The sequence below is a fragment of the Ochotona curzoniae genome, unplaced genomic scaffold, assembly GCF_017591425.1.
Source record: "Ochotona curzoniae isolate NIBS_2020 unplaced genomic scaffold, NIBS_Ocur_1.0 contig_3819, whole genome shotgun sequence".
In the NCBI taxonomy this organism is placed as follows: Eukaryota; Metazoa; Chordata; class Mammalia; order Lagomorpha; family Ochotonidae; genus Ochotona; species Ochotona curzoniae.
Genome location: NW_024466004.1, coordinates 30762036 through 30775976, shown reverse-complemented (window position 1 = coordinate 30775976; position 13941 = coordinate 30762036). Strand labels below are relative to the sequence as shown.

The 13941-nt window shown below is 37.8% G+C and overlaps 1 protein-coding gene across 1 annotated transcript in view; it reads right to left on the bottom strand.

Annotated features, from left to right (window-relative positions):
- The window catches only part of MYO6 (myosin VI), a 155508-nt gene that overhangs the window by 35246 nt on the left and 106321 nt on the right, over window positions 1–13941 (bottom strand). The window contains exons 18-21 of the mRNA XM_040983657.1: window positions 10615–10710; window positions 10154–10327; window positions 6326–6364; window positions 3360–3453 (exon numbers count right to left, since the gene is read on the bottom strand). Of these exons, the coding sequence (XP_040839591.1) occupies window positions 3360–3453; window positions 6326–6364; window positions 10154–10327; window positions 10615–10710 (403 nt within the window). The remainder of the gene's footprint in view (window positions 1–3359; window positions 3454–6325; window positions 6365–10153; window positions 10328–10614; window positions 10711–13941) is intronic.

Below are 13941 nucleotides of genomic sequence, written 5' to 3'. Positions count from 1 at the left end.
AAACAAAAAGAATAAGCAAAATGATTTTTAAAATCAAGAATTTTATAGACCTTAACAAATTACTAAGCTTTCAACTTTTTTTCTCAATATCTAAAGTTAAGTTACCCTTAAAATAATTTGAAACTTAAAAAGCAGTAGTCAATTACATGCCCTCCCAGAAATTCCCATCACATGGCTGTGGGAGTCTGGAGTTCGCTGGTGCAACGCGGGTTGGTTATAACCAGAGCCTGTCTATGAGAGCACACAGAGGCAGACAGCAGAGCCCCACAATACAGGGGAGAGAACCTGTCTTCCCTCCCGCTCCTCTTTTATCTGGTACAGGCACATCAGAAGATAACAATTTCAGTCCGAGATGTTTTAATGACTTCTCAATGAAAAAGAAATGCACGTGGAACAAAAGCCAAATCTTAAATATCTTCAGAAATTTCATAAATATTTTTATTTCTAAAAATAATTTATTTTTAATTTTTCTCATTACCTCTACAATCTTATACCACAATTAGCACTTAAAAATTGAAAAATCAGGGCCATGTACAGTGGCCTAGTGGCTTGCACATGCCAGGACCCCATATGGGGGCCGGCTCATATACCAGGGCACTTGTTTCCCATCTAGCTCCCTGTTGTGGTCTGGGAAGGCAGTCGAGGCTGGCCTAAAGCCTTGAGACCCTGCACCTGTGTGGGAGACCCAGAAGAGGCTCCTGGCTCCTGGCTTCAGATCAGCTCAGCTTTAGCTGCTATGGTCACTTGGGGAGTGAATCAGTGGAAAGAAGATCTTCCTCTTTGTCTCTCCTCCTCTCTGTATATCTCACTTTCCAATAAAAATAAATAAATATTTTTTTTAAAACCTAAAAAATTAGGGCCCAGTGCAAAGGCATAATACGCTGAGCCACTGCCTAAAATGCCAGCATCCCATGTGGCCAGCAGATGAAGTGCTGGCTGCTCCACTTCTGATACAGCTCCCTGTTAACGTCGTGTGTATACAGCAGAGGATGGACCAATTCCCTGGACCCCTGCTCCCACTTGGTAGACCCAGAAGAAGCCCTAGACTCCTGGCTTTGGACTGGCTCACCCCCAAACAGTGCTGTCACTTGGGGGAATGAATCCCTGGGTAAAAAAAACCTCTCTGTCCACTCCCATTGTGCTTGCCTTTCAAACAACTCATCTTTTTTTTAAAAAAATAAAAATACTGTAAATTGGTATCCGCTGCCTAACCATACATATGTATTAAAGTGCATGGAATCCTAGCTAAAAATCCTTGAGCCCATCCTCTGCTGCCATGATGGCATACGTAGCTGAATTTACACATGAGTGTCCTGTCATTAACTACATGCTCACATGCAATATAAATGCTTAGCTCTTACACTAAACAAATGCTAAAGAGACAGTGAAATGAGAAATAAGCCAAACATGAAAACAATTAGGTCCTAAAGCAAACATTACCAAAATATTTCTCTACTGTGAAGGAAAACAGCACACATTTTCCCAGAATTTGTTAGATTTTGTCACAAATCTTCAGATTTGCCAGACCAAGGGGCTCACAAACTGAAGAGGGATAATTAAATCTCATCATACAAATATAAAAACTTGCAACTATGTGGAATAGAGACACCAAACTCATTATCCTAATCTCAGGCCCTTCTTTAGTGTAAGGGTTTCAAAAAAAGCTCTTACAGGAAGAAACAAGCAAGCCGAAAGGTGACGACAAAGGAAAAAGGTGAGAGAAGAAACTCCACAAACATGGGAAACAGCCGGTACAAAACACCAATGGTGGGACAGAAAACACAGCATTCAGTGTGAAACAGAGTCAGTGTGCGCGCGGCACAGAGAGGAGAGCGAGAGAGGAGATGGATAAAGGACAGCTCGGCAGGTACGTGCTTTCAAGCTACCAGGAGTTTTACACACTGCCCCAAGATTAATCACATGAACAGACTAGGTACAAGTAGAGTGTGGGAAGCTACAGCAATAAGGTGAGGTGAGAGCCAATGACAGGTCACGTCAGGCAGTGTCGGGCTCACCAACCCAGAGTCACACAAAAAGGACTCAGGAAGGCTGACACTATATGTGTGCTAACAGGCAGCCACCAGCCATATATGATGACTGAAATTCAAATTTTAAAAATCTCAATATTAAATAAAACTGAAAATTTACTAACATTTTATTTATCTACTTAAAGATTCATTTATTTACTTGAAAGGCAGAGACAGAGAGATAGAGAGATCTTCCATCAGCTGATTTAGTCCCCAAATGACCTCAACTGCCAGGCTTGGGCCAGGAGCCAGGACTTGCACCCAGGATCTCACACGGACGGCGTGAGCTTAAGGACTGGGACCACCATCCACTGTCCGCCTAGGCATATTAGCAGACAGTAGTACTGTAAGCAGAGCAGCTGGAACTCCAACATAGGACACCAGCATTATAAAATATGCCACAATGCTAGCCACAAATTAAAATGCTAACCCATACTAGCTATTTATTTTAAAAATGTATTTTTACTTGAAAGGCAAAGTTGCACAGAGAGGGCAAAACAATTTCCATTTGTTGATTCACTCCCCAAACAGCAGCAAAGTCTGGAGCTGAGCCAGAATGAACCCAGGAATTTCTCCCAGTCTTCCACATGGGTGCAGGGTTCCAAATATTTAAACCATCTTTCACTGCTTCCACAGGCCATATGCAGGGAGCTGGATCACAAGTGGGGCAGGCAGAACATGAACTGGCACCCTTATGGGATACCAGCACTCTCAAGTATGTAAGCAATATTAAAAAGAAAATTTTTAAATTCTTTTTTAAAAAAGGACCTGTGGCCCAGAGCTGGATGAAAGGTAAATAAAGCAAGGAAAGTATATGTGCCTCGTGAAAATCAGGGACAGTCTAGGTGGGCGTGGGGAACAGGCCTGGAGCACTGGGAAAACTGTGTGCCTTGGTCTCAGGCTCCTGTGCTTAAGCAAGGTCAGATAGACAGGGCAGGCAGCCAGCAGTGAGCTTTAGCAAACACACAGGAGTGTCACGGAGACCCAGGGCAATGTTCTCACACCTTTTTGCACACAGTGGAATGGTAAGCATGGACAACACAAGCTCTGTGCTGACCTGGTTGTGTGGAGGATGAGAAACAAACTGCGCTGGACTGAAATACCACAGGAAAACAGCCTGCCCAGTGACACTGAGGCTTGCCAGCCAAGTTCCTATACATTCTACTCCAAAATAGATTCATTCCACAAGAAACTCCACGCAGTATTGTTCAAATAATTTGTTATCCAAGGGAAATAGGAGATAAGAACTGTATTGCACTTTAAAATAATAAAGATAATGGGAAATTATCTGAAAACAACACACATAACACCACACACGCAAGATGGAAATACCTGAACACTGAAGCTGAGACAGAATCTGAGCACCTTCAAAGTGGTGGCTGGTCATCTTCAAGTTAGGTTTGATGCACCGAATAAAGCTTGCTCCCTAGGAAAAGTGGACTTTTTGAGACAATTCACACAGAATCCTTATTTTACTATATCTACTTTAAAAAACATATTAAGACATGAAATCTAAAATAACTACAAAGGAATCAAAAACTGTATTGACCTATTTTTGTGATTTAAGCCCAGAACTCAATTTCTACATTACAAATTAGAAAACATTACATTTAAGACTTGAAGGCCAAAATCAAAAGACATCTTTAACATTTCAACATATGAACATACATTTTGGAGTCATATACATACAAAAATACTAACAGATTTTAGTTGACATGATATATTTTATATAATAAAACTATGCTATGAAAAGAAGTGAAAATGATGCCTTTTAAAAATCCATGTAAAGTGTAAACCAAATAGTAAAATTTTCAAACTATGCCACTGAAAGCACACTGATAGCTTTATTTATTCAACTCTTGTTATAAGTTGAAAAGCATTCATTCAAAATCAGTTATCAGACTAGGCCAACTGAAGAAGAAAGGATAATGATTGTTTAGATCATGCAACTGTCAGCACTGAAGCCACTATACCTGATACCCAAAACAACTGGTTCTCTACAAAGCGGCCACCTTGCAGATCTCAACAAGCATTCCAAGTACGACGTTCATTGCAAACACTCTTAGGACATGATTTAGAAATACCTTTCTTCTATAAATCATAAACGTAACCTCATCCTTTTAGAGTAGCAGTCCACTGAGAAAATTACTCTCGTTAGATCTAATTTCTAGGGACATTTTCCTCTTAAGAAATAATTATTGATGCCAAAGGAGATATTCAACAATTTGTGTTAAAGGTTCCAGAAGCAACTCTCATAAATTAATTAGCAACAGCTCTGACAAAGATTGAGCTCTTCAAAATGACTGAAAAGAGTATGCAGTGAAGTTCTGTAGATCTGATAGTAAGTCTTAGCTTAGAATTACAGTGCACTTACAAGGGGACCAGAAAGTTCATGAAAAATGGAAATTCACTGGTAAGTTGGGGTGAGCATCCAGCTTGGCCCACATTGAGATGCCAGTTAACATGCCAGTTGAGATGCTCACCTCCTGTATCAGAGTGCCGAGTTCAGAATCCCAACTTCACTCTCCATTCAAGCCTTCTGCAAATGTATCCCTCTCCTCTAGCCAGTAATGGCTCCACACTGCCTGAGAGCCTACCAACCAGGTGGGAGATGGAGACTGGATTCCACCTTTCACCTGCCCCAGACTTAACCACTGCAGTATTTGGAGGCTGAACCAGCAAATGGGAGCTCTATCTGAATGTCTGTTGTCTTTCTTCTTGCCTCTATATCTCCATAAATAAATTAATTAAAAGCTAAGTTTATTTTGGTGCAAAAAAATGTTTTGGCTTCACAATATGTATTTTCCATGAACTTTCTCTATTATAACATGTATTTTTCAAGATCCCTCTTCTATAACCCACATATTAAATTTTTTCCTGGTGTTTCCTTACAACAGCACAAGCTACAATAGTAAAAACATTGAAACAACCCAGATGCCCATCCAAAGAGGACTGGATAAAAAAAACTGCAGTACATCTGCTCAATGGAATACTACTCAGCCATTAAAAAGAATGAAATTCTACCATTTGCAACCAGTTGGTTCCAACTAGAAACCATTATGCTCTGTAATATAAGTCAATCCAAAAGGACAAAAATTATATGTTCTCTCTGATATTAGACAATCTTTATGCAAAATACAGGATCAATAGCCTTTTCAATAGTTTCTGCTGCAAATCATGGGTTTTGATATTTTTATTTTAATCTCTTCAAAATAGTTTATTTTCTTTTATTCAATTCTTCACTGACTTGTATTTCAGATAGCAGCATCATTCTCTCCAAGAATGCCTTATTTCTTTTTCATTTCTTCATCAACATATTGGTCATTCAGTAGCATGTTATCTATCCATGGTGTTACAGATTTTTTTAAACTTTATTTTTGTTGTTAATTTTGTTGTATGACTATTTATTTAAGGGAATGTATCGTAACTGTGTAATAGAGATTGTCATATTGAGATGTGAAGATACAATACAGTATACATCTCTCCTTCAAAACCAGATGCACTCCCAATGAAACTGTAAAATATATCTTGATAACAGGATACTTAATGATCCGTCATTCTCCATACTGGCAATGTCAGGATACACTTAAATAACACAATAATGGACTTATGACTGCTTATGAGTGACCATACTATTGTAATAATACATGGGAAATCAGTGGTGTGCAGGCAAGAATATAGGGACAGGATAAGGGAAACCTAAGAGCCTATGGAATTGTATCATAAAATAAATTTTTTTTTTTAAAAAAAAAAAGCAAATCACTTAAAAGAAAAAGGCTCCTAATAGATTTTGTCTCTATAATGAAACATGGAATATTGTGTCCATTTTTTCCCCACATCATCAACATGCCACATCTAGAGAATGTACTTATTAGGCAAAAAGCAGTAAAAATTAATTTAATTATATGCTGAGTCTGGAATAATTAAAGCATATACTCTCCTACATAATTACTATTGATTTTCTAAAACTTTAGTATAATCTTATTTTTGTCTCATTATGTATTTCATGATACAGTTCCATAGGCAGGATCAACTTAACATTCAAAAAGATTAGTACTATTTATGAAATAAGTAGTATCACAAATAATCTTATTTATGAAAATCAACCAGAACAAATCTAAACAAAATCATAATCATTTTAAGACCTGAAGTTCTGGAGGTTTTTTTTTATTTATTTATTTAAGGGAATTTGATTTAAGATTTAGTTAGAATTGTTCTAGGATGTGCTTACTTGAACAGTTAGTAATAACATTTCAAGCAGTCATTTTAAAAACTTATACTTTTTTAAGTGTACTCACAGTACTTCGAAGTTTATCCAGAAGCAAATTCAGCTGTGTCTGTGAAAGAAAATGCATCTGTTTATTATTTCAAAAAGCTAACATATACAATCTCATGAACTAATACCAGCTTTTCAGTGTTAGAAGAAAAAACCATGCAGTAACATTCACACACAACACATTACAATTGAACAACCTCCCGGTACATTAACACTAACAGACAGCATCATGCAAAATGGCCGACGGAAAGTGAAGAGCCATAACTGACTTCACTTACACAAAAGTTACATAATTAGAAGACTGAAAATCAGCACTGCTGAACACAGGCACACGTTTTCAGGAAGGATGAATGAGGGAAGGTAAGCAGGAAATGAAGGAAGTAAATGAAAATGCTGGGGCTGCATTCATGAGACTGCCGACAGGGTATCCGAACACTTGGCAAACTGGTGCAGCCGGTGTCACACAAGCCATTAATAATTAAGAAATATCTAAGATACACATGCATGTATATATTGAGATCATTTTGTATAATTCAGCAAAAACAAAAGTGCCCTGACTTGCCACAGAAATTCTCACTACTACTAAAAATATTTCACATCTTTTACTTCTAAAGATTACTTTTAAAATATGGTAATTCCTTTGTAAAATAATCTCACAATGAAGACTGAAAGTTAATATGTTTTCCTCTTTTTATAAAATTAAACATAATTTGCTCTGGTTTAACACATTAGAATCCTTTTACCTGCTAAATACTTGACAAAATAGATAAAACTTTTACATCTAGATTTTATATTGAGATGTTCACTGTACTACTTAAAAGAGATAAATTAAGATATCAGTTCTTAACATTGCTTTCATCATACATACAATTAAGAATTTAGGTACATATTACTGAATGCTTCCTATGTGTCAGATATTATTGAAACCCTCTCACAGATATCATCATGCTTAACCCTGATTAAGAGTATGTTATTTATGTCATCTTATAGAAAGCACTGAGATCCAGGGAGACAAATAACTTGCTCAAGATCATGGGAGCAATAATTACAAAGCCATGATTCCAACAAAGATCTAAAGCCAAATTTCTTTCCCTAATCTGTGATACTTCTTGTATCATTCCAGTTTTGTTTTTAATTTACTTTTTTTTTTACTGGAAAGTCAAACATACAGAGAGGAGGATACACAGAGAGAAAGATCTTCCATCCAATGATTCACTCCCCAAGTGACTGCAACAGCTAGAACTTAGCCAATCCGAAGCCAGGAACCTCTCCCAGGTCTCCCACACGGGTGCAGGGTCCCAAAGCCTTGGGCTGTCCTCGACTGCTTTCCCGGGCCACAGGCAGGGAGCTGGATGGGAAGCGGGGCTGCCGGGACTAGAACCGGCGCCCATATGGGATCCTGGCGCATTCAAGGCAAGGACTTTAACCACTACACTATTGCACTGGGCCTGTATCATACAGTTTTAAGTGATAAAATGAAATGAGTTTTCATCGTGTTGGAAATACAGTCATACCCCACTGATACGACTGATGAGAACTCTGGCAACTTTAAACAATCTGGACAATCACAGAAGTGGAAAGTAATGATAAAAATCACTAATTTGGGAAACAAATGACTGTCACAAAGTCCTATTCCTTAACACACAGACTAAGCACAGTGTCATGTTCTCTGAAAAAATGAAAACCAGAGTCAGAAGAATAGAAGCAACAAAAATAAACTAAAAGCATCTGAAAACAAAAGAAAATCAATACTCAAAGACACAAGTCAAGGACCATAAGGCCTTATTTACTTATTTACTTATTTATTTATTTATTTAAAGTAAATAGCCTTATTTTTACTTTAAGGCATACACATACTCATGTTTACAATAGGACAGATTTTAATCCCAAAAGATTACTTCTAAAATATTGTCAGGGAACGGTACATTTCAACAAATCGAAAGTTACTTTTCAGTAGAAACTTTTGGGTCTCTAGCAATGTGGAATAATTTTACAGTTGCTCTAAGCGATAGTCTGTTTCCTTTAAATTATCTTATATACTTTATGCTTAATTTTACTATAAGAAAACAGTCACTGTATTAATACTTCATTTAAAATCATCTCAGATAAAAACCTAAAATGTACTGCTCATAGCAGCTTAACATAGAATGGACTTCATGTAAGAAAACAGAAGCCATTTCAAGGCTCAACATTTAAGTTTCAACCAAAGGAAAAGTTTAAGAATGTTTTCACTTCTATTTATATTAGTTAAAATTTCAGGAATGTCTTATTACAAAAACTACTACACTTTTACAATAAGAAAATAATGAATGATATCCTTTTCTGTAAGCTATCATATAATTTTAAAGCAATCTGTTAGTGAATGTTTATTCAAGAATTTCAAAAGAAAAATATTGCCCATTGACAGGATTAATAACTCATAATTAATTAATATAATTGCAACAAAAGTCAAGGCTTTCTATTCAGTTACCTGGAAATGTATTATGTGCTTTCCCCTACTTTTAGATAAGCTTTTTGAAAATTGACTTTAGCATGATTTTATCAAGCTATTTATTTATAGTTCATTTAAATCCAACACATACTTGGCAAGTTTATGCTAGCAGTAAGTCTGACAGCAGAACTGGATTTTCAAAGCCATGGTTTTCACCCACAGACTCAGCCAACCTCCACCAAAAAATACATGATATATAGCTGCACCTGTACAGAACATGTACAGCCATCTTACTTCTTATTTCCTAAACAATGTACTCTGACAGCAACTATTTACACTGGGTTAGGTATTAAAAGTAACTTGGAGTGATTTAAAACACACGAGAGGATGTGTGTACACCACATATAAATACTGTGCCTTTTGATGTCAGCTACGTTAGCATTCTTAGCTGTGGCTATCTGTAGGGTCTAGAATTAGTACCCCATGGGTAAGAAGGAATGACTGTGTTCTGATATTTAAATTTTATTATACATATAACAAGAGTATAGAGTTTTACTATGAATGGAACAACCACACAAGAAGTTAATTCTATTCGTTCTACATTGTTTCCTCATTAAATGTGTAACAAAAAGGCTAAAATCTATTTTTTTCTATTCTAAAGAATGGGTGAATTCAACCAACCTGTACTGTTCCCACTCTAAGCAGCTTATGACAATTCCTTGTCAGACCTCAAAGGACAAATTACTGATCCAAGATTTATAGAATAAGTCAAATATCCTCCAGTGTTAAATAAGCAATATGCACAGCTTGCCACAACTAAGCACATACCGTTTATAGCAGTTATTCAAAGCTTTAATGCCATTTTAGTGCAGCACGCATGCCCAGAATGCCACAGTGAAGGAACACATGAAAATGCATTTAAAGCTGAGTCATTAATTTGAGCCAGGCTCTCTTTAACATGACAGTCACTCTGAACATAAGAGTCTATGAAGGTGATCATTTACCTGAAGCCCCTGGCTGTGCCTGCTTTTCTCTCAACTCAACTAGTTCTCTCTAGCCATCTCGAGCTGCACTACTCCAGATAAAACAAAACTGCTGAATGAGGAAGAAAACAAAAACACATGGGAAAGAGAAGGTTTGAAGGTCAACTAGACAGTATGCAGAAGAACATTAGGAGAAGCGATCAGATATGTTAAGTACCAAGAAGGAACACATTCAGAAAGTTACCAGCATTTCTGCATGTTTAACTACTAAGCCTACGTTATGATATTTTGCACAGATGTATCAACAAAGAAATATTTACACCTGAACTTCACTTCTGAGAGTAATTTACATCACCCATTTCAGAATGCAAAACAATGCATTCATTATAAATGCAATTTTAAAAAATGTTTCAAATTATTCATTTAACCCAAATACCTTAAACTTGTTTCCCACACTGATGAAGCTAAGTTTTCCTGCTTTTTGTTTAGTATCCTTGTTGTTATTTGTGGATGATTCAAATAATTCCCGTATAAACTTATCTCTGGATTCACATATTAAGGATTCAAGAGACATGTGCAAAGCGTCATTATTCTTCTCCACAAACTGGGTCTGAAAAATAAAGCAAACATCAGTATTTCATCCATCTCATGATGATATGCCTAATGCACCTGAATCCACCAAGACTTCCTGCAGTGACAGAAATGTTCTCTATCTGTGCCACCCAAAACAGATGCCGCCAATCAGGGGGAGCACAGGAAGCATGGCAAGTGGATCGAGGAAATGCATTTTTAATTTAGTTTAAGTGTATTGAGTTCATTTTTTATGTAAATAACCCCTCTGCGGAAATGAGAGCACACCATATTTTTCAGTAGTTTCTCCTTAAAAGGAACACTCACTGTTTCATAGCACACGGCCCCTGCGAAATGCCTAATAATGAAGCCTTCATCATCTCTGATGTTCCTGTGAATTGCCAGCTTGGACTTCCTGGGAATCTGAAAAAACAACACACACATGAGTCTTTAAGTTATCAAAACTATATCCTAATTTTTCTTTAGAAAACATCCGGGATGGAAAACACTTAAAATTATGAACTATATCTTTATGTATCAATAAAATATAGCAAATATCTGGCTATAATTCCTTAGAAAAATTAAGTATAATCTCCAAAAAGCCCTATTTAGAACCACATGCAAAACATAGCCGGCATCATGGTCTCCCAATGAAACTGCTGAACTGATCTGGACAATAAGATGCTGGACTCTATGCATGGTTCATGCTTGCAATGAAGGAATTATGACAGGATATGAACTGTACTACTGCAACAAGGTGGAGGAATCCAGCATGGGGGGAGGGCATGGAGAGGAGCAGGGGGAATCCCAGAGCCTATGAAACTGTGTCATAAAATGAAATTAAAAAAAAAAAACATAGCTGGCATCTTACCACCTTCAGCAGTGATTCTCAAAATTGGTGCAGTATTAGAATCACCCAGAGAACTTTCAAACATCCCAGAACCCACAGCATTATTTTTTTATGTGTTTCTGGTGTAAAACCAGGTAGAGACACGAGAAGTCGCCATAGGGACTGTACTACTGTATTGATCACACATCAAAACTGTGTATTTATACACAATAAGTCTAAGGTTATCTCAAGGAAACAAAACCATAATAATGGCCAGGGCTCCTAATATAACTCATATTTGCATCACATCTCAAGTTTGCAAAAATGGTTTCACACAGAAAATCACACTAAACTTAGCCTTCAAAAAAAATCTCATTTAAAAATGAGAAAAAGCACCACTGGGGGGCCTTAAGGCTTGCTCCAAATCAGAGAGCCAGGGGACCTCAGAGGCACTTTTCCCAGAATAAGTTGGAACAAGGGTTCTGTAAGCAAACTGCCCAACCTGACCCTCAAGCCACCCCTAATTCACGTGCCACACGGACATGGCACTTAACTTCTCCTGCAGCATGCTTCTCTCTATAACGTGGAGATACCAACACGATTAAGTAAAATCATTCCAGTAAAAGCATTACATCTGTGCCTGGCACATGACATCTGCTCAATAAACGGTCACTATTGTTATTTCCAAAAAGAAAAAAATAATACAACAAAAGCAAAGGCCTATCTAAAATGTGAACTACTGTCTTCCTCCTGTCTTCTTGAGATAATCAATGAAGGTCCATTCCTGATGCTTCTGTCTGCTGTCCTTCAAATTACAAACTTCTGAGAATACAGTCCAGTTACACTAACTCGTGATCAGTACTCTTGGTAAGGGTAACTACATCTTCACAGGCTCATTATTAACCAGGACGAAGGAGGTATTAACTAGTACGACTGGATATACATGTTCAATTTCAGTGAAAGTTTTGTTGTGAACACGCATTGTTTTATTTCTGCTTCCAATAAGCTAATAGAAACTGGCTCCACATTATAAGAAATATTTGTAGAGATACAAAAGGAGCTCCAAGCCCTGGGAGCAGGTGGGTGAGCGATTACTACTCCTTAGAGAAATGAACACAATTACATCACCTTTTCAAGTAAACCCATTTGACTCTCATACCATTAATTTTGTTAATGAAAATGGAAACAAAAATACTTGTTACCACTCACTTAGGCTCCTGAACCATCAAAGCAGTGATTATCATACTATGTTATAATCTCAAAATAATACACAGTATGCAAAATATGTGCCTATTCCCTGATACCAATAAGCAGTTTCTCTCTCCTCTCCCTGAGTGACTGCTGCTTTGCTCTCTGTAAGATGAAGCAGCCCCTAACTTCGTGGCTGATATGGACATCACATTTCTGGGGGGATAGAGCAGAACTGTGCTTTTAGAACTGCAGGTAATGATGGCTGAGTGAAAAGACAAAAACGGTGAAACAGGAAACAACAATCACATGGTCAGGCCAGGATGCCCAGACGACGGCTCCGCTATTCACCACCTCCAGGATTCAAATCCAGCGCTCTGACCTAACAGTGGCTCAGGAACCAGATCATCAGCCCTTTAATAAAACCACCGCTAACTTTTGCCTACTATTCTTTGTCACTGTCCTTCCTTCACTCTATCTAAGTGTTCCATTGCTTCATCTTCTGCTAACCTTCCTCAGTGTATTTTCCATTCAAAATTTCCCCAGAAAGGTGGATCAAAATAAATGTCATATGGATTGCTTCCACCAGCCAGACTTCTAAGGCACAATGATTATTGCTGGTTTTACAAATATTAAAAATGTGCATTCAGATGGCTGTTTGTGACTCTAAGTGCTATTCCCCCCAAATGTCATCAACATCACATGCTACAAAAGAAAGCAGCAGATGGACACATAGTCCAAAAGGAACAACACGAAGCTGAGAGGTAAAAATCTATCTGTACATCTCTGACAAGTGAAATGTACTTCTGTATTGACAGAAGAGGGTCTGGATTACATAAATTATAAACAGATTATATACAATATATACAAATAGATCATAGACAACATACATGAAGTATTCATTATATACATATAATGTCCTTTTATAGAATTATAGGACATTATATATGTAATATATGTGTGTGTATATACATATATATATATATATATATATATATAATGGCCATTTATAGAGGACACTGCTTAGGGGCCAGCATTACAGTACAGTTAGTTAAGATTCTGCCTGCATTGCCAGCATCCCATAAGGACACCAGTTAGAATCACAGCTGCTCCACTTTCATTTTTGTTCTGGTGGTGGTGGTGGTAGTAGTGGTGGTTTTTTGTTTTGTTTTTAAGATTTATTCCTTTTATTGGAAACAAGAGGAGGAGAGACAAAGAGAAAGATCTTCCATCTGCTGGTTCACTCCCAAGTGGCCAAATGGCCAGAGCTGAACTAATCCTTAGCCAGGAGCCAGGACCTTTTTCCGAGTCTCTGGTGCAGGCACAGGGTCCCGAAGCTTTGGGCCATCTTTGACTGCTTTCCCAGGACACAAGCAGGGAGCTGGATGGGAAGTAGAGCAGCCAGGACATGAACTGGCACCCATATAGCATACTGCTGAGTGCAAGGCAAAGATCTAGCCACTAAGCTATCATGCCGGGCCCAGCTCCACTTTCAATTGAGTTCCTTGCTATTGCAACTGAGAAAGCAGCAGAGAATGACCCAAGGAGCTTAATCTCTGCACCCCTGTGGGAGACCTAGAAGCAGCTCTGGGCTCCTTGTCTGGTCTGGTATAGCCCAATGGTGTCGTCATTTGAGG